Raw genomic sequence first — 24,774 nt, forward strand, 5'->3', positions numbered from 1 at the left:
ACTATCTAAATGAAATGAGAAAGAACTCTTATGGTCCAGCCATTCAAGAAATATGGATTCTGGGTCCAGCTGTGTGACCCTGGACAAACTACCTAACCTCCCTGCGCTCCCTGCTTACTACTCATCTGTTAGTCGGTATGCTTACCTAATTTGTACCATACCCATTTCAGCCCATTGCTGTTTTACAAAGCACCTTCACATGCCTCAGTGCATTTGATTCTTGCAATAACCCTGTAAAGTAACAGTGGCTATTAGCCTCCTTTTATAAAACTGGGAATTGAGGCTCAGGGGCTGACACACTCTCAAGAGCAGCCAGAAAGCAGAAGCAGACTGAACACTCAACTTCTGATGCCAATCAAATACTTTTCTTGCCACATCATGCTGCGTGATCTTTCCAGTTCCAACAGTACTGAAATGCCACCATTTTAAAAATCTGCCACTATTCACAGCCCATGTCACTCTGTTTAGAACCTGACATCATTTATACAGGGGGGAGCAAGATGCCCATGAGTAAGTGCTCTAACATAAACACTCCTGTTTTCAATTTAATTCTTTTGCTCTTTTTAATGCTTATCAGCTGTGGGCAAACTACGGCCCGCGGGCCGGATCCGGCTGTTCTATCCGGTTCTCTTGCTCTCCCCTCCGCTCCTTTACTTTGAATTTATATTAGTTCACACAAACACTCCATCCATGCTTTTGTTCCGGCCCTCCGGTCCAGTTTAAGAACCCATTGTGGCCCTCGAGTCAAAAAGTTTGCCCACCCCTGGCTTAGATGCTGAATGCTCCCTAATAAAGATGCTTCGTACTATGGTGAATAATCTAACAGATCTTGCTTCTGATGGAAATATGCATGTAAGAAAGAGTCCAGAATACATATTCTACAGTTAAATTGGAAGTACCTGCAAATCATTACTTTAATGGAAAGGAAGATTAAATGATAACATCGAAGATCAACAATAACAGTGCTGGACCGGGGAATCTAACAAAGTCCTTTGGCTGAGTCCTTAACCTTGAAGTTTGTGTGACTAAGGTCCTGCCTTCCTCCCCTTCCCTTCTGCCCTCATTCATCCATCAAATAGGAAGACCAGAGTCATAGGTCAGCAAGGGTGACTGGATACAAGAAGAATGACATTTATGAATGTGTGTGTGTGTATGTTCTTTTTATGGGCAATACAATTCCTGAGCTGTCAGCTTGTGGGGAGGGGCACCTGACAGCCCTATTTGTTTTGCAGGTAGAACTCGGAGATGAACTGGTTGGGAGCTATGTTTCTGTGTAAACTGTATACCCCTGCTTCATAGCTCTAAGTTTCTCAATGTGGAGTAAAGTTCACACTAAATAAAAGGCAGCCTCCCCCCGGACACCCCCACTTTGTTATTATTATGCCATAGCACTGGGCACTAACCTGCTTTGCCCACTTCCCCTTTCCTCAGTGATCCTTCAGCCTGGCACCCAGCTCTGAGATGAGGCCTGCTTAGCACCAGTGAAGTTCCCCACGTTCAAACCAACAACGTTCTGTGTGGAGATGAGGGAATCAAAGTTAAAATCCAACCCATCGGCATCCATGAGGTCAGTACGAATAATGGACTCCATGTCACATTCCAAGCTCCCATTGAACATGTCCAGGTCCAGGTCGCTGGGGAACTTCTCGTGGCCCATGACGGAAAGGTTTGCACTCGTTGAGTACAAAGAGGAGCCTGAGAGAGAGTCCGAGAGGGTTTGCATAGACTGGCTGACAAGAGACTGCTGCTGGTGTTTGGCTGACCCAAGGCTGCTAGAATCGCTCAAGCCCATGTTGCTGACAGAATTCGACAAGGCACGGCTGCCACTGAGAGCACCCTGGGTCTGGTGCTGGTGGTGGAGCAAGTTCTGACTGACCAAACTCCCCTGGTTAGGCTGGGCTGCAAAGGACATCATTGGGTCATTGCGAAGCATCACATTCCGGCGGGAGTTCTGGGCAGACACAGCGGTGCTGGCCTGAGACATCAAGGGGTCTGACTGGGTCATCATGACATCGCTGTGGCTGAGTGAGTCTGAAGTGAGCAGGTCCTGGAGTGTCTGAGTGCCATAGTGCGACATGGAAGAGAAGGTGGCTGGCTTGTTCTCTTGGATGGTCTGCATGGGAGACTGGCGCAGGGAATTGAGAGATGAAGGTCCAAACACTGTGCTGTTGAAGGAGCTGGTTGGAGAGCCCAGGCCGGAGCCCTTGGTGGTGTACGGGAAGCTAGAGCTCCTCTGCATGAGCCCTGCGGTGGGGGACGGCTGGGACGGTGGGAGCGGGATGTTATCCAGCAGGTCATCCATGAGGTTGTCAGCCAGACCATCATTCAGATTCATGGTGCCTGCCATGTCGGTCAGCCGGGGCAGCTCCACAGTGCACGGCTTGCTTACGGAGGGTGAGAGGCTGGCCGAGCTGCTATAAAGCATGGGGGAGAGTGGCGCGTCGTCATCCTGGACGTCATCCAGCTCTGTGCTCGCCAGGATGGGTGACAGGCGGCCACTGACTGTGCTGGCATTGGAATTGGTGCGCGAGCGAAAATCCGTCCATGCGTCCAGCTCATCGCTGCTGCGCGACGTGGGGCTGCCAGGCCATTTGGAGAGCTGGGAGGGACTGTCGTCTGCTGACTCAGGAGCTGTTTGCAGGGCTGCCTTCTTCTTGGCTGCGCGGCTACGGCTCTTGGTATACTTGTTGCTGTTGTCCATGGAGACAGCCCGCCGGCGGGGTGCCTTCCCGCTCTTCCCTCCATCGGGGTTGATGATCCACCAAGAGCTCTTGCCAGTCCCCTCATTCTGGACCCGCATGAACCGGCTGTGTAGCGAGAGGTTATGTCGGATAGAATTCTGTGGAGAGAGAAGGGAAAATGTGGAATATGAGCCAGAATGGTCTGAAAACTGAGCACCAAGAAATAGTTGATCATACTAATTTTTAAGTGCCTGCATGACCCTCCGTGGCTTGGAACCAAAGGACATTGCAAATGGCAAGTTTCCTATTTTGGAGATGGGAGATGGTTTCATCTTCAGGAGATGCTGGGACTGTATAAGCTCACTGACACAGTTTTTCACAAATTCCAAAGTTTTGTTGTCCTCTCTGTAACTGTATTTCCTATACTGAAGTTCACACTTTGCAACAAACCTCCCTGGCTCTCTAACGGTAATTAATCACCCAGGTGCTATTTTATTCTCCCCTAGTGTACAGGCAGCATCTACATTTTCTTAACCACATCTAATGAACTCAGAACCGGTGTGAATTTTTACCTATGACCATCTCCTCCAACCACAATTTCACACCTGACAGATGTAAGAAAAAAGCCTGTAGAGTAGGATTTGCTGAGTTGACAGAAGTAAGCAAGTCTCCCATTCAAGTATCTCATTTATACAGATACTCCCCCATTCAAAGTAATGTGGTCTGAGCATAGTCACTTCCTTCCAAAGAGTACAGTAAGGGAAGGGCGGGGGGTGGGAGGGGGGAGAGTAACTATATAGTGGAGAACCTGACAAATGTGATCTTAGCCAGATGATCAGGGGCAACATCACCAGGGATAAGTCATGTTGATACTATCTCCTCTCGATAGGATGTGATGAAAATGCACCTTCCTTTACCGTCTTTCTTCCAAAACCCATCATCCCTGTCTAACCATGAGAAAAAACATCCAACAGATCCCAACTAAGGGACATTTAACAGAGGCCTGTCCAGTGCCATAAGGAACCTAAGGAAGCATGATGACTAAATGTGATGTGGTTTCCTAGGTGGGATGCTGGAACAGAAAAGGGAAAGGAGGTAAAAACCAAGGCAATCTGTATCGACACTGGTCACTAGTTGTGGCAAATGTACCAAATTAATACCACATGTTAGCAATAGGGGAAACGACATTGGTCATATGAGAACTCTCTATACCAGTTTTGCAACTTTTCTGTAAATCTAAAATTATTCTAAATTTAAAAGTTTATTTTTTAAAAAAGAGAAATAGGGAAAAACATCCCCTGAACACTAATGACTATACCCATCTTGCAAGAATCCTGCTGGCTTGGTAGATAAACCCAGTTGACAGGGATGACCCAGATCCAGTTTTATCTCTGCCACTGACCAGCCACGTGACCCTGAGCAAATCATGTAATCTGTCTGCTGTAGGTTCAGTAACCCATCTTCATTATAGCCATAAAAATATCTAAACCATCCCTCCCTGACAGGGATGACGTAAGGATGATATATGATAATATACTTCAGGAGCCTGTCACGCTACCAAGGTAGGGTGTTCTTGCTGCTACCGTGAAGTACAGAGTCCATGGGGGAGAGCACACTGCCTGGTGCGGGCTCATTCTAACCTGTAAAATGTCTCAGGGGCAGTAGAAGAGAGGAGTTGGTGGTATTCTCCACATTTGAAACAGCACCTGAAGGCCAGATGAGTTTGAGTTTGTATTTTCAAGTTAAAGACAAAATATATTAATTGATGCTGTACATTAAATATGAGCAATCCTAAATGTTACCCTAGTTTTTTAAAAATTGGCAATCACCATGTGTATTTATGTAGAAGATGATACAAATACATGTGTTCTACCAAATGTTTTTAAAACACAAAGTCAGCAGGCTGTTACCATAAGCAAATAACTCAAAATACTCACAGTGTTTCCCACGTATACAATCCCTTGCTAGTAGGGCCTACATCTTAGACTGGGCAACGGCATTAGCAGCCCTGGGTCATAAGTCTGTATTTCTACCATGGCCATAAAGACACATTTGAGAGAAGAAACAGGCAACATGCTGAGTATCTGATGAGATGAACTTTGCCCAAGAGACTATATATCCTGCTTCCCTTTTACTCTTATGGTTTTTAAAAGAATAATGATATCTCTACTAATGGTTCAGAAATTACATTTCTTTAAAAAGGAAAACACTTTCTCAATAAAGTAGATATAAAGCATGCTCTTAAAACTCATTCTGCAGGGTTCAAAAAACAGGCAAGTGCAAGGTGGTTCTACTATTGAGTACTCAGATGACTAGATATATTAAATAAAAACTTAAACTCAAGCTTCCTAGTGAGAAAATGAGAAAGTCCTAAGGCTATGTGGGGCCAATGTGGACCCTGGCCTAATTACTCCTACCCTGGCCAGGCTCCTTTGCTCTAGATGTTGAAAAGAGTTCATACCAACACCCAGAATTAACAATGAGCAATTATAAGTTTCCAATTATTCCTCCTTTAAAAAAAGCATTTAGGGAAACAATATTTTTTTAAACGTATTTTTAGTTTCACCAATTCTAAATCAACTGAGAAAAATAACACACCTTACAGATCTCCAAAATGCCCTATATGGATTTTCTAATGGCCATCTGTTACTGCAACTCTAAACCCCAACAATGTATGTGTACAATTTTATAAAATTACAGGCTACAATTGGTTAACATTTGGAAACAGAAACCAAGCTTCCGTAAGGGCATGTGGTAAAGGGGTTGGGATAGCCACATCCAGGACCAGAACCACAGGGTGTCAGGGCCCTAATTGCAAGGGTGAAGAAGAAATGAGAGCCTGCCTAATTATAGCAGTTAGCTCCTGGGCCACAGGTGTTAGGTTCATTGTCTTTAATCCTCACAATAAACCTGCAAAGGTGGTATCAGTGCCCTCACCATAGACAGGAAGGCTCAGGCTGAGAGATTGTAAATAACTTACACAAGGTCACACAGCTAGTGTCTGTAAGAACCTAAACTGAAATTTGTTTTCCCAACTCCAATCCAATGCTTTTACCATAACCTTTCACACGTCTGTCACCAAATTATTCAGATGTCATCACTTAACCTATCTGCTAACATTTACAGAAAGAAATGTTTAAGAAAGAAGGATACAAAAGCACAATCTTATTGCTGTAATTGTGTTTATGAAATAGTTAGTGATAATAATTTAGTAGGTGTTTCCGGCCCCGCCCCCCTGCCTTTTTTTAAAGAAAGTCTCTCAGAAGAGCAAACCTGAAAGTGAAGACTCACTCCAGAGCCCATGTTAGTGCTTCTTTGCTAGTTGGCCATCATTGTAGTCATTCTAAGGGGAAGACAGCAGTTACCACACAAACCAATGTTAACTACCCTTGGATTCTGAAACAAAACCCAACTGAAGTGGGTGATTAGCTTTGGTGTCCAACCTTTGCTCAACTCTTCATTTTAGAGGTTATTAGCAGCAGAATACATTTCCTGAGGCGTATTGCCTACACAACACTCAGACAGGTTTTTCCAGTTATTTCACTGAGACAACACAAGTAAATACTGTGCCACCACCATCCTCACGTCCCCTAAGCATACAGGTTGGCCAGCCTTCCGTTTATAAAATCCACAATCTGAAGGCGGGGTACCTAAGGCCAATAAATATGGCCCATCTGTCCATTTCCAGTTCAAATGTCCCCTTCACCCCGTCCAGGTCAGAGGCCAGCAATGTGTTCTGGTTTTCTTCAAAGGTCATGATTCGAATTACTAGCTTCTCTACCTAAATTCTGGTAAAGCACAAAAAGGTAAATAACAAAATGCCAGATAAAATGTCAGAACTGCAATATTTTCCCACCTTCCCTGGCAACAAAAGTTAATGGTGATATCATTTCTGTAAGATTTCAAACTGCCCCTCCCTCACTTCAATCCCGGGAGAGAAGGAATGGGATTTACAAACACAGACGAGCCAAGTGTAAAATCCTCTTACAATGTATAATTTAAGTTCTTTAAAGAACTCTCCATTAGGGTCTGTAAATTAGCTTCCAATTTACTGTGTGATTTTTTCTACTAATTCGTATATTGTGCCAAATGGTCCACATTTCTAAAATTTAGTTTGGGAGTTGGGAGCTGAAGGTACAGGAGAAATGCTTTGACAGGACTAGAGCGATTTTTCTAATCACATCAAATACACTCTTTGAGGCAGGCCAATGGTGACTGGCCAAAGTACTAGGCTTTCCTTAAGGCTCAGGTGATACAGTAAATACTACCAACCAAGACTCCGACAGTTAGAGCTCAGACTGCTCTGTCATCACATTTGCTCACTGAAGGAGCCAAGAAGCTATTATAACCCCAACCCAAAACCATGTGAATAGTTCTGGGAGTTTAAATCCACCCCTAAAAATTCCAGATACTGATGAATTACAGGAGAGCAAACATCTTTAGGAGTAGACTTCAGCATCAGGGACAAATATGCCAGTTTTTCTCTAACTTGGTCCCAAAGGTTTATTGAACCCTAAAAGCCAATCTATCACAATGTGCCTGAGGAGAGAAAAGAAGAGATAAGAATACCCCTTCATCTCATCTTTATGTCCATCTTGCCTTTTACAAAAACGAATTACACTGAAGCAAGCGTTAGTGGTTAATTAGTAACAAAACTGGCAAACCTGTGGGACTGCAGCCTCAATCAGTGGCCACTCCAAGGAGGCGTGTGGAGGAGGCAGCACGAGGGAACGCACAGTTCACGGTCGGGCTGACGGTGGTGGCGTGGGCCACAGCCCGGAGGTCCCTTTGCGTGGCACCCCCCTCGAGGAAATTAGTATGAAGATGACTGTACCCATCAGAACCGGCAGTCATTTTCCTTGCTATGCTGACCCTGAGGAGTTTTCTACTCCAAGATGCCTTTATTGCTAATGCTAAAGTGCCTGTGGTCACTACATAACACCACCTGGTTATGAAGACACATGGACCCAAACAGATTAGCTTAGGTGTGGGAGAGAAGCCGCCTGAAATGAAAAAGCCTTCTATCAATACTTCACAAAGTGGATAATTCACAGATGCAGTTTAAAGTGTGACGCAGAAGGAAGATCACCGGCTTTGATGTCAGCCAGCTCCCTCCCAGTTGGAATCCTGGCCCTGGCATTTGTCTTGTGACCTCGGGCAACTGACTTAACTTTGGTTGCCACTTTCACAAAATAGGGTTAAAAACACCCTCTCTGTTATATGCTAGGATCTTTGGGCAGAGTAAATGAAATTACGCATGCAAAGTACTCAACTGTCTGATCCCACATACAGAAGCAATGACATCACAAATGTTCACTTACTGTTTTCCGAGCATCATCTACTTGAAGCCAAAAGGTGAGAGGGTGGCGCCTTCCAGGAAAAGATTTCAAACTCTTAAAAGTATTTCAAAGGGGCCGTGCCAGGCAGGAGTCACTGGTAATTTCTTAACTGTTGCTACCCTACGTCGGCTCCAACCCCTTTAACCATGTTTACCTTGTGCAGACTGTCCACTAACCCAGACACCAGCTGCGTGTGCTTCCCCGGGAACAGAGAGGGTTTTGTCTGGAAGCAACATGTGGTATCAATTTATCTTTCTCAGCAACGGCAACAAGGAACCCACTGACTTTAAAAATAAAAACGGAGTTGGGTAATTTAACTCTTAAAGGCCTGTGCCATTTTTTTTTTCTTTTAAAAGACAGCCTCTTCCTACTCTCCCCCTTACCCCTTTGCCCCGCCCTCCAAAAAAAGCAGCCAAATGAGAGTTATGATGGTCAGCTCCCAACCCAGACCCACTGCTTCCCACCAGGCAGATTACCGGCGTCTCCCTGGTCCCTAAGAGACGGTCCGGTGGGGACCGGCTGCCTTTGAACACAGTCCTCCTCCACCTTGAACACAGGGCCAGCATTTCAAGCGGGTCCCCCTGCTCTGAGTTTGGGCACTGACAATTCAGAATGAGCCTGCCAAACCCCTAGACTCAACTACATGCATGTGCTGAACTGCAGAAGATAAAGGTCACATGAAAAGTCCAGTGGAAACGACAAGTCACTGAGCTCCACAGCCCAGCACCACCACCGCCCCCCCCCCCCCCCCCCCCCCCGCTCCGATGACACAGCCTCAGGAAAGGGTCTGGGAAGCGGCCTTTGATTTATAACGACAGGTTCTTCCAAAGGCATTGCTCTTGAGAAGGCCCTGGTTTCTCTTAAGTATTAGTTCCTCACCTGTGCCCAGCTAAAAGCACCTCGGGGGACATTAGACACGTGCGCCCCACACGCCTAGAGATTGATTCCACAGAGGTTGATTCCACGGTCACGGGAGGGCCTGGGTAGAGGTGCGTTTTTAAAGCTCCTCAGGTGGGTCCAATGTGCAAGTAGAGTTGAGAACTATGGAATTTCCCTCTCACATTTCCACTGACTGGGAATCTGATTCCAATCTGATGATTCCTAGTCTTCCCAGGTCTGGTGACACAGCACAGTTGATGTTCTTTAAGTCCAAATTTCCACCACTTAGAAGATAAAGTCATAGATTATAGGTGCAGAGTAAAATGGAGAATTAGAGCAATTTTTCAGATCACTGAGGTCCAGATATATTATTTTCTCATAAAAAAAAAAAAGGACAGAAAAGAAAAGGAAAAGTGAGGGGGCGGGGGAAGGGTCCTGGACTTGGCACTGTCTTGCAGACAGTCATCCCTTCTGCCTGTGCCACTCCTCCACCCACCATGCATAGGCACAGACAAAAACGAGGGCAAGTGGACTTTCCCAAAAGCAGGCCTGATGTAGGCTGAAGAAGGGATGGGCTAGGCCAGTGCAATCACTGATCCCTGTAATTTTCAGAAGCCTCCCTGAATTAGCATACAATCCCTTTCACAGACTGTCCGTCCAGCAAAACGCCAAAAGACTGGGTAAAAATTACCACCGAAAAAGCCATACCCCTATCCTGAGGTACTTGTTAGCTTCCATTGTTAAGAATACAGCAAAGAATTACTTCAGGAACTTTCCCGAGAACGAAAGTACACACACAGATAGCCTCAGGAACGTTAATAACAACCACACACTGTTTCTCATTCCCTGACTGACAAATACACCACATCATTACGCTCAGTGCAAAGACCCTGGGGTGGACCCTGCAAAGGGCCAAGTAGCGGCACCATCTGAGGGAGCAGTGTGAGGGCCGGTCCTTCTGATTTAGTCATTAGCTTTGAGCTGGCTTGCCCTCTCACACTAGATTTTATCTACGTGGGGGGGGGGGGGAGACTGGCTAACTTGTGGGGGTTTTTTTAAAGCGAGTACAGAAAATATGATGGCGTAAAACAGACTTGAAACCAGAAGAGTTGTTATTTCTAACTATATGGAATACCAGCTATAATAGCCAAAAAAGCCTTTCAGAGTCAGAAGAACACTTAAAATAAACACTCACATAAAAAGATTGCACAATCAACTCTGATGTGCAAGACAAGTTCCAGGCTGGCTCCGGCTTATCCTTGCCTAAAATACTAAAAGTTTAAACCATTAAGGGACTTATTTAAAAGAGATGATGTTCTAAAATAAATACTGTCGGGAACTTGGCTGAGGGATTAAATTTCCAGCTACAGACAAGATTTCCATTAAATGTGCTGACAATAATCTTCTACTAACAGGGATCTCCTTTGAAAACTAGTATTTGTTTCAAGTTTTCATGCAGTAAGCGACAGGTTCTGGTCCCTTGTTAGGAGGAATAAAGTCATCATCATCTTGGGATCAGCATAATGAACCCATTTTCTATCCAGGCAAAATGAGACACGAGGCTTTCTTAGGAGAGGCAAGGCTGGTGGACAGTGTGTCCTGCCCCCAACAGAAAAAAGAAATCCTAGATGGGAAGAAAGTTCTGTTAAAGAGCTACCGCTCTATCACAGACAGTTCTGTTGGGTTTTTCTAGTGTGGTTTTTACTTTCATATTAATTTTTTTTCTCATGTAGCAATCTTCTTTTCAAGCTCTTCCACAGCTGTTTCTGCTCTTGGAGGGCAAGAGGGAACATTCCATTCCCCACAGCCAAACCTGCACTTCCGGCACACAGAGAACCCTGGCAGCCTTGCAACCTCTGCCCACACCCCTCCCGGCAGCACCCTCCCCTCCCCCAGCCCGCCCGCTTCCAACCCCACATCCTTCTCCCCAAGGGCTGAGGAAGCAGCCGCTGAGGACAGGCAGCCACGGGAGGAATCACAATCTCCCCAATGCAGGTTAAAGCTGCAGTATTGGCCTCCCCTCCCCCTTCTCCAGCTTCTTCCCTGATTTTATTGAATCTGTTTCTCCTCCTCAGAAGGGATCAGCAAACACATGCGAGCTACTTAAATTCTCTTTGAAGACCGTGCCCGGGTAGCCACACAAAATGGGCACTTAAATCTGCAAGTTTTTCCAGTTTGAAAACTTATTTCGAGTGGACGTGGAGAGAATAAAAGGGCATTGTAAATATACATCCAGAATTCAGGACCACATCAGAGAGTTTAATCACTTTCATGACATTATGTAAGTGACCAGGCCAGGAAATTCAGTAAAAAGGGGGAAAAGTGGAGAGGGCTATGAAACCCATCTAATAATAAGCAGCCTTAACTTTACAAGGAAAGAAATGGAAGACCAAAGAGATACCGGGACATACCTGAATTCAGCTAGTTAGTGGCAGCTGAGCTGAGACAAACTCGGATCTCCTGACCTTGGGGTGAAACAGTAATGCCACCCAGAAACATTAATACCAATGTCTAGATTACTGCACCCACTGAAAGGATAAACTGCTGGGAGCACAATAAATGAATAGCTTCCTTCCTTCCTTCCTTCCTTCCTTCTTTCCTTCCTTCCTTCCTTCCTTCCTTCCTTCCTTCCTTCCTTCCTTCCTTCCATCCATCCATCCTCAGTCTGTCTTGCTTTATAACTTGAGAAATACACTCTGTCTCCTCTAATATTAAACTCTTTAAAACCAGATATCGTATCTTATTATAGCTTTAGCTCCTAGCATGGGGCCTGGTACATAGCAGGTGCTCAAAAAATATTTGTTCACTCAAGGAATTAGTGGGAAGGGGGCAGCAGCTGAATTGTACTTTTAAACGAAATGTTCTAAAACGTGAGCCAGTGACTAATACTTACATGAATGAAGATCGAAAAAAGCTTCCATTGTAAAGTGTAAAGTTATTTTAAAGTTGCCAAGTTTCATCCTTGGGTACTATTAACATCAACTATACAACCCAATTTCCAAAACCAGACAATATGGTCTGACAAGCAGGCTTCGGGTTCTCTATAGTAAGAGAGGGGAAGAAGGGCAAAATGACAGTGTGTGGGCTGGCTACTTGGTGGAAGCAAGGGCTTGCCAGAATAGTCAAGGATCCATCCAGGGAAAAGAGCAGACTCACTGCCCACCTTGGTAATAAGGTTGGCCAAGAGCCCTCCTAGGCATACTCAAAACCACAGATAACACATCTTAGTTCCACGCTTCCTCCAAGCAAGCACACAATAAGAGAAATACAAAACAGAGTCTATTTCACCTGCAATCTGAAGGAACTTAATGTGTTTGGTGCCTACCAGGTCCAATGCTCTGTGCTTAACGTATCTAATATCATTTTATTTTTATGAAAAGCCTGGTGGGAGGGAACTAAGGGGCAGAGAAGTTACTTGTCTAGTAGGTGGTGTTAGTAATCAAGCCAGAGGCAAACCCCAAAAGCAAAGCTCTCACCACTGCACTGACATTCCCTTTGAAGTCACCAAACTGCCTAAGGACAGAGGCACCATTCACAGGCGACCAGGGAAGTGAAGCTTTAAAGACTACAAAAACCTGTTAATTGGATTAAGTGCTTCGATCTCTGAGTTTCTGCACATGGTCCTGAAGATTATGAGAGTGGAGAAAGGGCAGAAAAATGACGAGCCATAAAGCAAGCCTTGTTGGACCAGATCAATTTTAGAGATACCTTTTTTTTTTTTTTTTCTCAGACACACCCCAAAAGGAACACTATTGGCATGTCCTAACTTGACCAGGGATCACCAATTTTAGGGACGAACCAAACAAGATTAGTGTCTCAAACTGTTAGGTATCCAGGCCTTCCTCAGTGGCATGTCTGGTGCCTTCTGTGCTGGGGGAGCATTAGCCCAGGATTGAGTCAGGCCATATTACCTGGCAGTCCCTGGCAGGCAGATTCAGGCCCTCCAACAGCTGGCATCATGCTACGGGTCCTCAAGCCAGAGACATCAGGCAAATGTCTGCTTTGCCCTGGACTTCGCTATTACGAGGCTTAATCTGAAACAGGGACTCAGCTCTATACTATCTAATATGTAATTAGTTTATTATTGAGCCAGAAGAGATGAGCTTACTTTAAAAGTATGTGCATTTTAAAATATGATGCCTTTGCCTGCCAACTGACGGGAGGACCAAGATGCTTCTGTTTAACCTCAATCAAAAACTCGGGTAGAAAGCTGCTTTTAGGTTGCCTATGCATGCTATTTTATTATTTGTCTTCTGGCATCGAAACATGCAAAAACAGAAAGCACTGACAAGGCAAACACATTAAAGGGATGGATGTGGAGGTGCTGAGTGGGTGAGTGAAACAGTGAGGGTCTGACATCTGAAATCCAGGAAAATTGCTTTTCTGCTCTTGGTCTGTAATCCCTTCTCTCCCATGAAACTCACTGGCTTCCGCACACACATATAAACACCACTGTTTCCAGCTCCTCAGATGTTATGGCTCAGAAAAACCGTTCTTTTTTGTCTTGTTATTTCAAGAGCAACCCATTTCTTTTTGGAAGCTCTGAAATATATGCCAACGTGTGGGCACAGTCACACGCAGGCCCACGCCCTGGAAAGATTGGGAGGGGTGGAGGCACATTTTTCAGCTAAGGAAGGAAAAAGTTTGGGCTAGTATTTACAAACTAGGTAAGTGTGTATGCAATTGGAAGCAGGCTATCTTCCAAGTGTCCATGTTAATTAAGAGTCACCAAAATCAAGGTGTTACTGGTTAAAGAAGCAAAAAAAAGTAAATGCCACATAACAGAGTTTCTCGTGTTGGCTACTGCAAACAAAACCACCGATGGACTTTTTCTTTATGGGAATAAAAAGTATAGAAGTCAATCCTGCAAAACGATCCAGGCCTACAGAGCCCTTGCTCCCCTCCAGACCCCCAGGAAATTCAGCTAATGAGGAGCCTGCAAGGAACCCACTCTTCATCCTAGCACCTCACCTGACGGTGCAGCAGCATTTCTCTGCATGGGTTTTGCAAGATTTCTTCTTGTTTAAAACCACAGGATGCAAAAGTAGCTGGTGACCAATATAACGATACTGCTAAATGCCGAGTGAACCAACCATTTATTCCAGGATACCCCTGAGTGCCAATTACACAGGTGAGCACCAGACAGCTTAAAAGTCCACCTACAATGATCCAGTAAGGAACTGAGAGGACATTTCCACTGACTAAAGAACCAGACACTCCATTTTTCTGGGGGGAGAGGGAGAAGAAACAAAACACAAACAAATGAACAAACATACCTCCTCCTCCCCACACTCACGGAGTCATTCAGATGCCAGTACATTTAAACTTAAAATCTGGATGATCCCAAACTAAAATGAATGGAGCAGGTAGAAGGTGCATGAGTTAAATCAGTCTTTCTATAGGACAGGACAGGAATGCAGCCATTTAGTACTGATCCGTACTAGGCTCTACGTCATGTCTGCCGCAAGGTGAGCTTCCAAGCACTTAGGAGACGGGAAGCACTAGCGCCATAGCATAGTGTAACATCTCTTACCGGAAGGGCAGTAATAGTCACATATGAGACTACAGGAGCTGAATATCTAGTAGAAACAAAATATTCCTGTAACTAAGTATTTCCAGGGCTAAAGAAATTTAGGAGAAAGTTCTTTCAGGCCATGTTTGTGGCTCCCAGCAGGAGGCTTTTAGGAGACAGAAGGGCTTAAGAGGAAGAGATGAGAGTATGTGGAGAGAGAGTGTGTGTGTGTGTGTGGAGGGTGGGGCAGGGGGGGGAAGGCCACTCCTCAACTTGCAGGTGTCACAGTGCTCCAGGAATTACTGGCACTGCTCTCCACACACTAGCTGCCAGTGACCCCAGGGCCGTTCCTGAGGATGCAGGGCCCCTGGCCTTACAGCTGCCTCTAAGGTTGAGTCTGACGTGGTAGGTTTAGCCCTTAGATTTCCTCCCTCAATTTCCTCCAACCCTCTCCCCTTAGGTTAGTCATTTGCCAATAGGGTATGTGTGAGCACTCACAGCATGACCAGGTATGAGTTCCTTCCCGTAAGACTGAACCAATCACTGTACATAGAGGACCCACTAAGGTCAAACCCTTCCCATCAAGACAAGGAGGAAAAACACACAGGAACAGATGTTGCTGAGCCATTTTCAGGTTGAAAGGTAGCTTCAAGTAACACACTTCCAACTCTCTGAGGCATTCTGTGGAGCAGCAGTACCCTGTATTAGCAGTTTCCCCCAAAATAAGCTCATCAATTTCTTTCTAAACAGCCCTGACCTCAGCAGTCTCCCCAAGTACGAAAGACAGCTGAGTCCTGATGTCAATTTGTGGTTAGAAAAGGAAGTCACACAAGCTTCTTATAAGGTTAACAAATCCAAGTTGAGAGACGGTTCTCCCTGGGTCTCCGGTGTTTCTGCATGTTTTGCAAACAAAGCACTAAAGGCCTCTGTCCTGAACTATCTTTCAAGGATGTTTGCGTTTGCACAGTGAACAGCCCTGAAAGATAGGCCTCCCTCCAGAACAAAGGGCAGTGTATTGCCCATTACAACAGATGTAGGATCCCTAAACTCAGGTTTCCTCTCCCAGAACAGAGAGGGACCTGGGCATCCACCTGAGACCATCTGTGTCACTCCCATGGGACCTGGAGGCAAGGGAAGAACAAATGCAAAGTATGCTGCTGTCAGTGCTGCCTGCTGTGCCATGGCCGAGTGGTAAATTCCTTTGCCTCTGACCCAAAAGCCTTGTGGCTAGAAGGGCCAAATCTCAGACCCTCACAGTTCTTGACAGTACACTGCTTTAGTGTATACACTGCTGGACTTTCAACTGCAAGAAATGAGACTGGGCAGATCACCACTTGCTAACTTTCTCCTCTACCCCTACATAAATGAGAAGGAATACAAGATAATGGAAAAGATGACACAAGATAAGGAGGAAAATGAGGTCACAAGAGAGGCGGGCACATGGCTCCAGCATTTGAATGTTCTGGCCTGGCTCTGCAGAAGACCCACCCGTCTTTATGAAAACAAATCATTAACTGAAAGGGGTGGTGGCAGGGTGGGGGAAGAGCTCCCGATACAGTCACTTTTTGCAGTATTTCATCCACGTCAGTCACATTCTTTTTCAGCTGTTGCTCAACGTTGTGGTTTGCTTGTGAAGAGCAGAGCTGAGTGAGCAGCAGGTTCAGGTTTGTCTCTTCTCGCCTTCCTCTTCTACCACGTCATGTCCACTCTCCCGATCGCCCTGACAACGGACTGCCCAGCGTCCGGCAATCCTCTCCATAACACCTGTTGACTCTCTGTGGGGGCCAGATCTCCATTAAGGAGCGCCCCACTCTCAGAGGAAGAACTTCTCGGTCCCTTTGACTTGTCTATGGACTGCCCCAAATTAAATGCTCCTGATGTAAATGCTCTCAAGGTCTTTCTCTTGCCACACAGTCAATAAAGACAGCACTTGGTGACTTTGTTGCTGTAACGTGTAAAAAGCCAGGACTCCCTCCATTTTAGCTCTCCCGCACACATTATCTTCATCCTGCAGGCAGTACCTAGCAGCTTTAGACCTGCAAAAATGAAGACGGACTAGGCAGTTCCCATGAACCAAAAGCAAACACGTGCACGTACACGCTGGTATACTCTCCAAGTTCCCAAAAGAAGAGAGTTGATTTTCTAGCCTGCAAAATATGAACCAGGAGACTCGGCTATGAAATAGAAAAACCTTACAAGGTTTCAGCATCTACGGTTTCTAACTACCGATTTAAGCCAGACATGTTCTGGTACATAGGAAATTGGTGTTTTCTTTTCCCCTCCCCTTTCCTCTTGGATAACCTACTTCCATTCTTGGCAGAAGGAGGCGTATATTTACTATAGAGTTCACATGCACCTACACGTCCAATGCCTCTGGAAAGATACTGGATTGTTGCCACATGGCCAAATAATGTGCTCTTTGAGAAATAATTATCAATTAGAGTGCTATAAAATGGGCCAGCAGTTCTACTCTGCTCACACTGTGTGGTATTTTGGCCACCAAACACTGCAAGCTTTCTTCGGTGCTCTTCGCAACAATCAGAAAGTTACGTTAATTTGCTGATGCTATTTGTGGACATACGTGGAAAAGAATGCAGGCACCCAGGAGCAAATTAGAGTCAACTCCCTCAGCTTGGACAGCAGGTCCCCACACAGGAACTCCAGATACTAACATCATACAGTAACCCCAGCCTGGAGTGGGTGGCAAGGGCTGCACAAATAAGGAAGTATTAGCAATAATCTGCAAGGAATCAATTTTTAGTGTTTTCAGTCTAGAGTAGCTGCCAAAAGAACTTGGCAAAAGCCATCATTTAAAAAAGACCAATTTAAGCTATAGTGAGATATTCTTAAGTATAAATAGGTTTTACTTTATCTACACCTATATATGAAGTCTAAAAATAAAAAAAAAATAAAAGTTTAACATTTAGATACCACTTGGACATTAAAAATGGCATATGGCTTTTCTGTCCTTCCTGACATCTCTCTTCTATGTGGTACTATGTTTAGTGATGATTACTGAGATATTTCTTGGGGGGGGTGGTAGGAAGGGGAGTGCATAAAAATATGGAGAAACCATGTAAGTTCATATGAGAAGGCAACAGGAAAGCATGACAAAGCAAAAGAAAGCATAACTATATCTCTTTTTCTATGTTGAAGATGCCTGAGACATGAAATACTCCATACATGACCCCCGCCTTTATTTTCTCTTTTGAACTAACCCATGCTGAATAAGTTAGCATCTGCAATACAATCCAGGAAGTCTAGCATAAAGAGGTAGACACTCTCTTTTGCCAGGTTCTCCATCTCCAAGGAAATCTACCTTTAGCACTGTAAAGTCACAGGAAATAAAACAGCAGGTGTAAATAAAGTTGTCTGCCTTAGACTTCAAAAGCACTTAGAAGTTCACAATGCAGATATCATTAGTTTTATTAGAAATCGTGCCTGTGCTTCATGTGGACTACACAATCCAAACACCATAGGAGAGAACATTTTATCTTAATTAAGACTCAGAATTTTTTTTTTTTTTTTGGTAACTGTGAGAAAATAAACATTTGGATTAACTGACAAAAGTTATGTGAGTGAGAACTTCTAAAAATAATAATATTATAAAAATAATATTAAAACTGTATCTAACCTCTGACTTAGTGGAACAGTCTACTCCAGTCTCCCTTTTTTCCTTATCAGCAGAATGTTGACTTTTAGCTTGGCACATGGCTGCCCTGGGAAAAAAGAGACCGAACTCCCAGCATTCCTTGAAGTGAGATGTGGCCATGAGACTTAGCTCTGGCCACGGACATGTACCTGTTAAGTGGAGGAGCTCCGCGAACTCTCGGGAAGACTGTGTAAAGGCAGCTGACTCAGATGAGAGTCCCTTTGTTCTCCTTTTCTTCCTCTTGCTGGCCTAACTCTAGAGGGACCTTGAGGATGAGAACTACCTGCATGGCTCTTATGGCAAGGAAGGAACCGCCCCCCCCCCCCCCCCCCCCCCCGAGCGTTCAGGGTGAGCAAAATACTTTCAACCCTTTAATTTTGACTTCTACCCTCCAGATCTGTAAGGCAATAAACTTGTGTTGTTAAAAAAACAACAAACAAAAAAACAGACAGACAAAAAACCACTACCTGCTATGGTAGGACAGAATGCAGGAGGACACTGATCTTCAGTCACTTCTCAGAGTGGCCATATCAGCCCTAAACTACTTTTACATGAAAATAATTCCTATATTTGAGTTTTGTTTTATGTAGCCCCACCTAATCCTGATAGACCCAACTCATTCTATTTTTAGGAATTAATCTTATTGATACACATATTCTCTCTCGACTTTTGTATATATTTAGACCGATAACAAAAAAGATCACTGATTACAACATTTCAAGTATCAATAATGGTAATTAATGGTAAAAAAATGAAACAGAAACATCTAGCAAGAAAGGCCTTTCTGTGCCTGTCTCCCATCTACCTTGAGGTACGTGTCATCAGGCATTTTGACAGTGCTTTTCAATGTGTGTGTGCTGGACTCTGTCACCCCCAGTGTTGTAAGGCTCCCCGGGTGCGCTGGGGTCCTCCTGGACCCAGTGCTTCAGAAATTCTTATGTGGAGGCCACGAAGGAAAGGAGCTCAGTACATTTGCACACACATTTGTGAAGAGGCTGTGTTATAAAGAGGCTTTTAACACGTCTTGTCTTGAGCCAACCTGGATTTCAAGAGAAAGAGCACTTTGGGGAATTCAAGACATAAAGTGAATTGTGGACAAGAGGGCTTGGAGATATATATGGTCTTTCTAAGAATTAATTTTATGGTACAGAATATATAAAGTTGTTTCTATCAAGCATGGGAATTATGCCTGAGCCACTGCCTTGGCAATAATTTTCACAAAATTCTCAGAAATAATATCAACAGCCAGTAAACAAAGAGGATCTAGAATATCCAAGTGTCACAACTTGGACAAAACGTACACTCTTCTGACTTTGAAGCAATGTAAATTGAACAGAAAGTAAGATGGGCATCGTGACATACCAGTCTCCATTCAAGCCCAGAGCACCAAATCCAAAAAATAAAAATGCTACCCAATAAGTCAATCAAAGCAATAGAAACGAAGTTAGAAGGCATTACTGAACTGTATAATTAATAATCCAAATATGAAATCTACTAATTGCACATATGAAATTCTGATGGATTAAAAAAAAACACCAAATTGATTAAATGTCCATAACATACTATATAATGGATGCTAAAAAGTTCACATAATTGAAAATGAATCATTTTTTAAAACATGAGGATAAATGGAATTATATCCACATGAAATACTAACATTTTTGTTACTGACAAAGCCTATCTCTGTGAATTTATTTAGTATGTGCCTAGTATTCATAAAAATACAGTATGCTGCTGTTAACACAGGCCTGCCGATATGGGAGAAGCATGTGGCCAACTGGGAGGTGGGGAGGAAATGATTTCAACTCAGCCTGTATGTATTGCTGCCCAAATTATGACACCTGAAAAATTCTCCTGCCTAACACTATCCTAATGCCTACGGTGCTGCAGCTAACCTTATCAGCACACTAGCACGTGTATTCAAAGCCTTAGCCCTTGGAATAACACACATCATCATCCCTACCTTTCTTCTCCAATGAAATAATCTGCTTGCTTCCTTCCATGAGCCCCTGGGAACACAATCTCTCCCCTCCTCCTCCAGCAATGCATTACTTCTTCCAAATTCCAACTAGAAACTCACTACGTGCAGCAAGACTGGCTCCACCCCATCACTGCTGTGGTCCTCTGCAGCCAAAGGCAGGTACCCCAAGTTAAAAAACAGAGCTGTCTTACACTCGGTGCTTTGCAGTTTTGAACTAATCTCATCATTGTATACTTTTCTGTTTGATGTTGCCATTCCGAGCAGACTGTAAACTCCGAGACCAGGGAGTAAGTTTTTCACTCTTTCTGTAACTCATAGAGTGAATGGTGATTTGATGCATGCAGTGTGGTGTTCCATAAATATTTATGCTAAGGACTGAGACCACAATATATTGATCATCCAAGCTCTGTCCTCTTAAAATTGATATGTACTTTTCAGGGAGAGTTAGTCCATTCTTCATTTATTCAAGTTAAATATAAAAGGAAGGTATAGCACGGCCAGTGTGGCTCGGTGGTTGAGCATTGACCTATGAACCAGGAGACCACAGTTCGATTCCCAGTCAAGGCACATGCCCGGGTCGCAGGCTCGATCCTCTGTTGGGGGGGTTGGGTGCAGGAGGCGTCTGATCAATGATTCTCTCTCCATTATTGATGTTTCTGTCTCTCTCCCACTCTGAAATTAATATATATATATACACACACATATACATATATATGTACAGACATATATGTTTGTGTGTGTGTGTGTGTGTGTGTATACACACACACACACACACACACACACACACACACACACATACTAGAGGCCCGATGCACGAAGATTTGTGCCAGAATGGGCCTTCCTTCCCCTGGCTGCCGGCACTGTCTTCACTCAGGCCGGAGCCGCCTTTCCGCCTTTGCTCCAGCCTGGAGCCGCCTTTTTATCTTCACTCTGGCCCAGAGCCGCCTTTCTGCCTTCCCACGCTGCCCAGAGGCCCAGAGCGGCTGGGGCAGTGCGGAATGCCTGCGTCGTCGCCACGGTGATGACGCAAGCATCCCGCCCCCAGCCGCTCAGCGCCTGTGTATGCAAATTAACCCACCATCTTTGTTGGGTTAATTTGCACACTCACTCCTGATTGGCTGGTGCGTGGCAAAGGTACGGTCAATTTGCATCTTTCTCTTTTATTCGTGTAGATGGAATTACAGTAGTTCCAGTAGCTGGATTTTTGTGTGGGGGGAAGGATTGTGGGGCAGGAGGGAGGAAGTGTTAAGCTCAACCTGAGAGCAAACCCAAAGGTGCCTGAAGGAGGTCCAGCTCCACTTGCTCCTCTCTGAAGGGCCCCGACATTGCTGTCGCCTGGGGTCACTGCACCCACACTTACGCAGGGTTTTCTGTCCCAGGGAAAGCTTTCTCAGAGCAGTGTGCAACAAGAAATAAGATGGTCTCATCTGCCTTTCTCTTATTTAAGTCCAATGCACTTGTGATGAACAAGCTAAGCTTTATATTTACACCATAACTTCATGTAATTTGAGATAAAATGTTTTTAAAAAAGCTAATGCTTGAATGGTGTCGCAAGAGTCCTTATTTCCTTCCCCAGAGGGGCCTGGTGAAGAGACTAAGCTCTGCATATGTAAATAAATAAATAAATAAATAAATAAATAAATAAATAAATAAATAATTGAGGCTGCAAAACTGTCGTTCTCTGGAGCATTTGAAATCTTGCTCCCTGGCATATGTTGTTAATTTGACTCAAATAAACTCTTATAAAGATTCAAAAAAAAAAAAAAAAGCTTTGCATATGAAAGGAGCAGGATCTGCTGAGCCTCATCCGCCAAGAGAAGTGTGTCTGAAAGAGGACACTTTATCATCGGGTCAGAGGCCCAAACTGGTGCCAGGGCTCTAGGCGTCTCCAGCGAGAAAGAACAGATCTGAGGTTACCTTTCCTCTCGGTCCATGAACATGAAGGGTCTCCTGTCGCAGACCTGGATGCCAGCACAGCCTCCTCACACCCACCTGAGGCCATCTAGACAGCGCTGACACAGTAGTGGGAAAGGGTCAGGACAGCCAACGCCCTGGGCCTGTTAGCCAGGACAAGGGGCCACTTTTTTGGCCATTTTCCTACTGTCGACTGGAGTAACTTTAGGATGAGAGAAATTACCACCCACTTTTTCTAAAGAACTGGACCTTCCATCTAAAGTAGTGACAGTCACCTGTAAAAGCAGCAATGTGTATCACTGAGTGGCTCCTATTAGAATACAAGCTGACCGCTAAAAACCCAAACCCCACACCATGGGGGTTGTGAAGCAGCGGTTTGCTATCCTGCAAGTCAGGGCAGCAGGACAGGCTGGAAATCACAGCCTCTTTCCCTGGAGTTACTTATTTTCTGACACCACCTGAACTGAACTCTAAAATGTCAGAGCCGTAAGGGGCCTTCAAACATCACCTCGCTCTAATGCATCATTTCAGAGGCAGAACACCAGTGTTCAGAGCCCTGAAGCGAGCTGCACAAAGTCACACTCCTGGCTCTGACACTGAGATCTACTCCTTTTTCTGCACCAGGGGTTTTCAAATCTTATCTTCAGCAGTGCAATCCTTTTCCCAAATGAAATCTACAACCCCAACCCTCCCTCAGGGACTTGCAGCCCCTCTGAGGATCTCTGGGTCTCTCTGGACTGTCTGGAAACTACCACTGTCCAACACAGCCCTCCCACACACCTAAAAATGCCATATGGATATGTGTGTGGGGGTGGGGTGATGGCGGGGAGTAAAGATAAGCATGCATAAAATGACATTACTGAAATGTGAAAAACAGGGTAAAAAGTTACTCATTCCAACCACCCTAACTTAGCCATTGTTGACAGTTGGATATATTTTATTTTCATTCTTCCTGTTTGTTTTACAAATTTGAAAACAATTTACTGTCCTGTTTTACTGACTTGACATTGGATGTATATTTGCTTAACAAATTAAATTTTTATTAACACTCAGGAGGATTTCAGGATGTTCTTTTTGATAAATGGCTACCTTTAGAAATACGTCAGGAAACTCAGACATTATAATCATTCAACCTGAGTAATGTTAATATAGACACTAACAATCTACTGACGAGGAGACAGAAAAGACCAGGACCAGAGGGAAGGACATACTCTGACTCCCATGTGCAGAGACAATTTCAGGGGAAAGCAATGCTAAGCAAATTCTTGGTGAAAATACAGTCTTAGAGAACCACAACTCTAGAAAAATGAACGATTTCTTTTCTCAGGGGTCTTGATATGCGCAGTAAACCCCATATGGACTTAACCCGCCTAATATTACTTTTATACACCTATGCAAACACTCCGAGGCTAATTACACCGTTCTGTTCTTGACCAGCTTTGCTCCCACTATTCTGGAGAACCGAGGGCTAGGATTGGACATCTTAAAATCCGTCACAAGGTACAAGTAAAGCAGGACTGCAGGACAAAGCCTCATTTCTAGGCGGTTTCTGGCGTTCCACCTTGGTGTTCTAACTGTGTCACTGGACCCAGCAGCTCCGCAAGAAGCTACTGATGGGCACGCTCATGGGGAACTCATCCTGCTTAAATATAATTTGTTCAAGTGGTGCTAAACTAGCCAAACAACTAGGAAAGACAAAAACAGGTGACAGAAAAATAACTTCTCAGTTATATGTGTTCTTTTAATACCTCAATTTATTTTTTGCCAGCTTTGGAAAAAAAATTTTATTAAAGGAAGACATAACGCTGTAAACTAAAAGGGCAACGGCACTGTAGCAGAACCTCGCCCAGCACCCAGAGGTCTGAACCTCCTCCCACTTCATTCCTGCGTGCCTGAGATCTCCCATCCATCCCCAGGGCTGCTCAGTCAGAGCAGCTGCGATAAGGCAGTTCAGTGGGATTGCCTGGGAGGACGCTGCAGAGCTGCCATGGCCCTGGTCCTGTAGCCTCTCCAATCCTCCCAGGGATTCACTGAAGCCTGGAACAGGACATCAGTCCTCCCCAAGAACAGTGCCCGGGCTGGGGGCTGCCTGTTTGGGTGGTCTTTGCTTCCTGTGGTTTCTCACCTGGCACAAGCCAAAGGGAGGTCTCTTTGAGTAGGAGTTCACTCCAAAACTCTTCCTCACAAACTTCTAAATACACACACTCTAGAGGCCTCCATCTCCCTTTAAAGGAGGAGGCCATTTCCTGGGAAGCATGGTGTTGAAGGGCTGGGCTGGTCTTCTAAGCTCCTCCTTCCTCAAACTGGAGGACACCAGCACACAAGTGCTAAAAGCAGGGTCTCTGCAATGCTTGGTCTCCAACCCCATACGTTCCCTCCCCCAGCTCCATGTGGGCTCAACACAGGGTTTGCTCTATATTGAGCCTGTAGGGCACATTGGGTTTATCCTTTCCCTGTTAAATGAGTTCTCCTGAGCCTAGGAAACAGTGATCTGTTGAGAGGTTCAGTGAATAAAAATTTCAAAGAAGTGAACATCATACGTCTGTCTTCCCGAAGAGGTCAACATTCACGTGTGCATACTGCACATGCTCACTACCCCCAGTATCTAGAAATACACAAAGTCACACACAGAACAGAACTGGGGCACTAGGATCACTGCCATCTCGGAGTCTTCCTCCCCAGACACAGGAGGGGAGGCAGGGGGGTGCTTGTCACATTTTGGAAGCAGGCCATGAACCCAGGCCTCAGAACAATCGGTCTTCTCACTCCCCGAACTGAGGGCTTGCCTCCCTAGGCTGACAAGATTACCACAGGCA

The 24,774-nt window shown here is 44.8% G+C and overlaps 1 protein-coding gene across 2 annotated transcripts in view; it reads right to left on the bottom strand.

The window, feature by feature from the left end:
• Positions 1-24,774, bottom strand: part of FOXO3 (forkhead box O3) — a 119,139-nt gene that overhangs the window by 13,124 nt on the left and 81,241 nt on the right. For both annotated transcript variants that reach the window (XM_080664230.1, XM_080664231.1), the window contains exon 3: positions 1,404-2,839. In XM_080664230.1, the coding sequence (XP_080520356.1) occupies positions 1,439-2,839 (1,401 nt within the window). In that variant the 3' untranslated portion in view covers positions 1,404-1,438. The remainder of the gene's footprint in view (positions 1-1,403; positions 2,840-24,774) is intronic.

This window comes from Plecotus auritus (genome assembly GCF_963455305.1).
Source record: "Plecotus auritus genome assembly, chromosome: 4".
Classification (NCBI taxonomy): Eukaryota; Metazoa; Chordata; class Mammalia; order Chiroptera; family Vespertilionidae; genus Plecotus; species Plecotus auritus.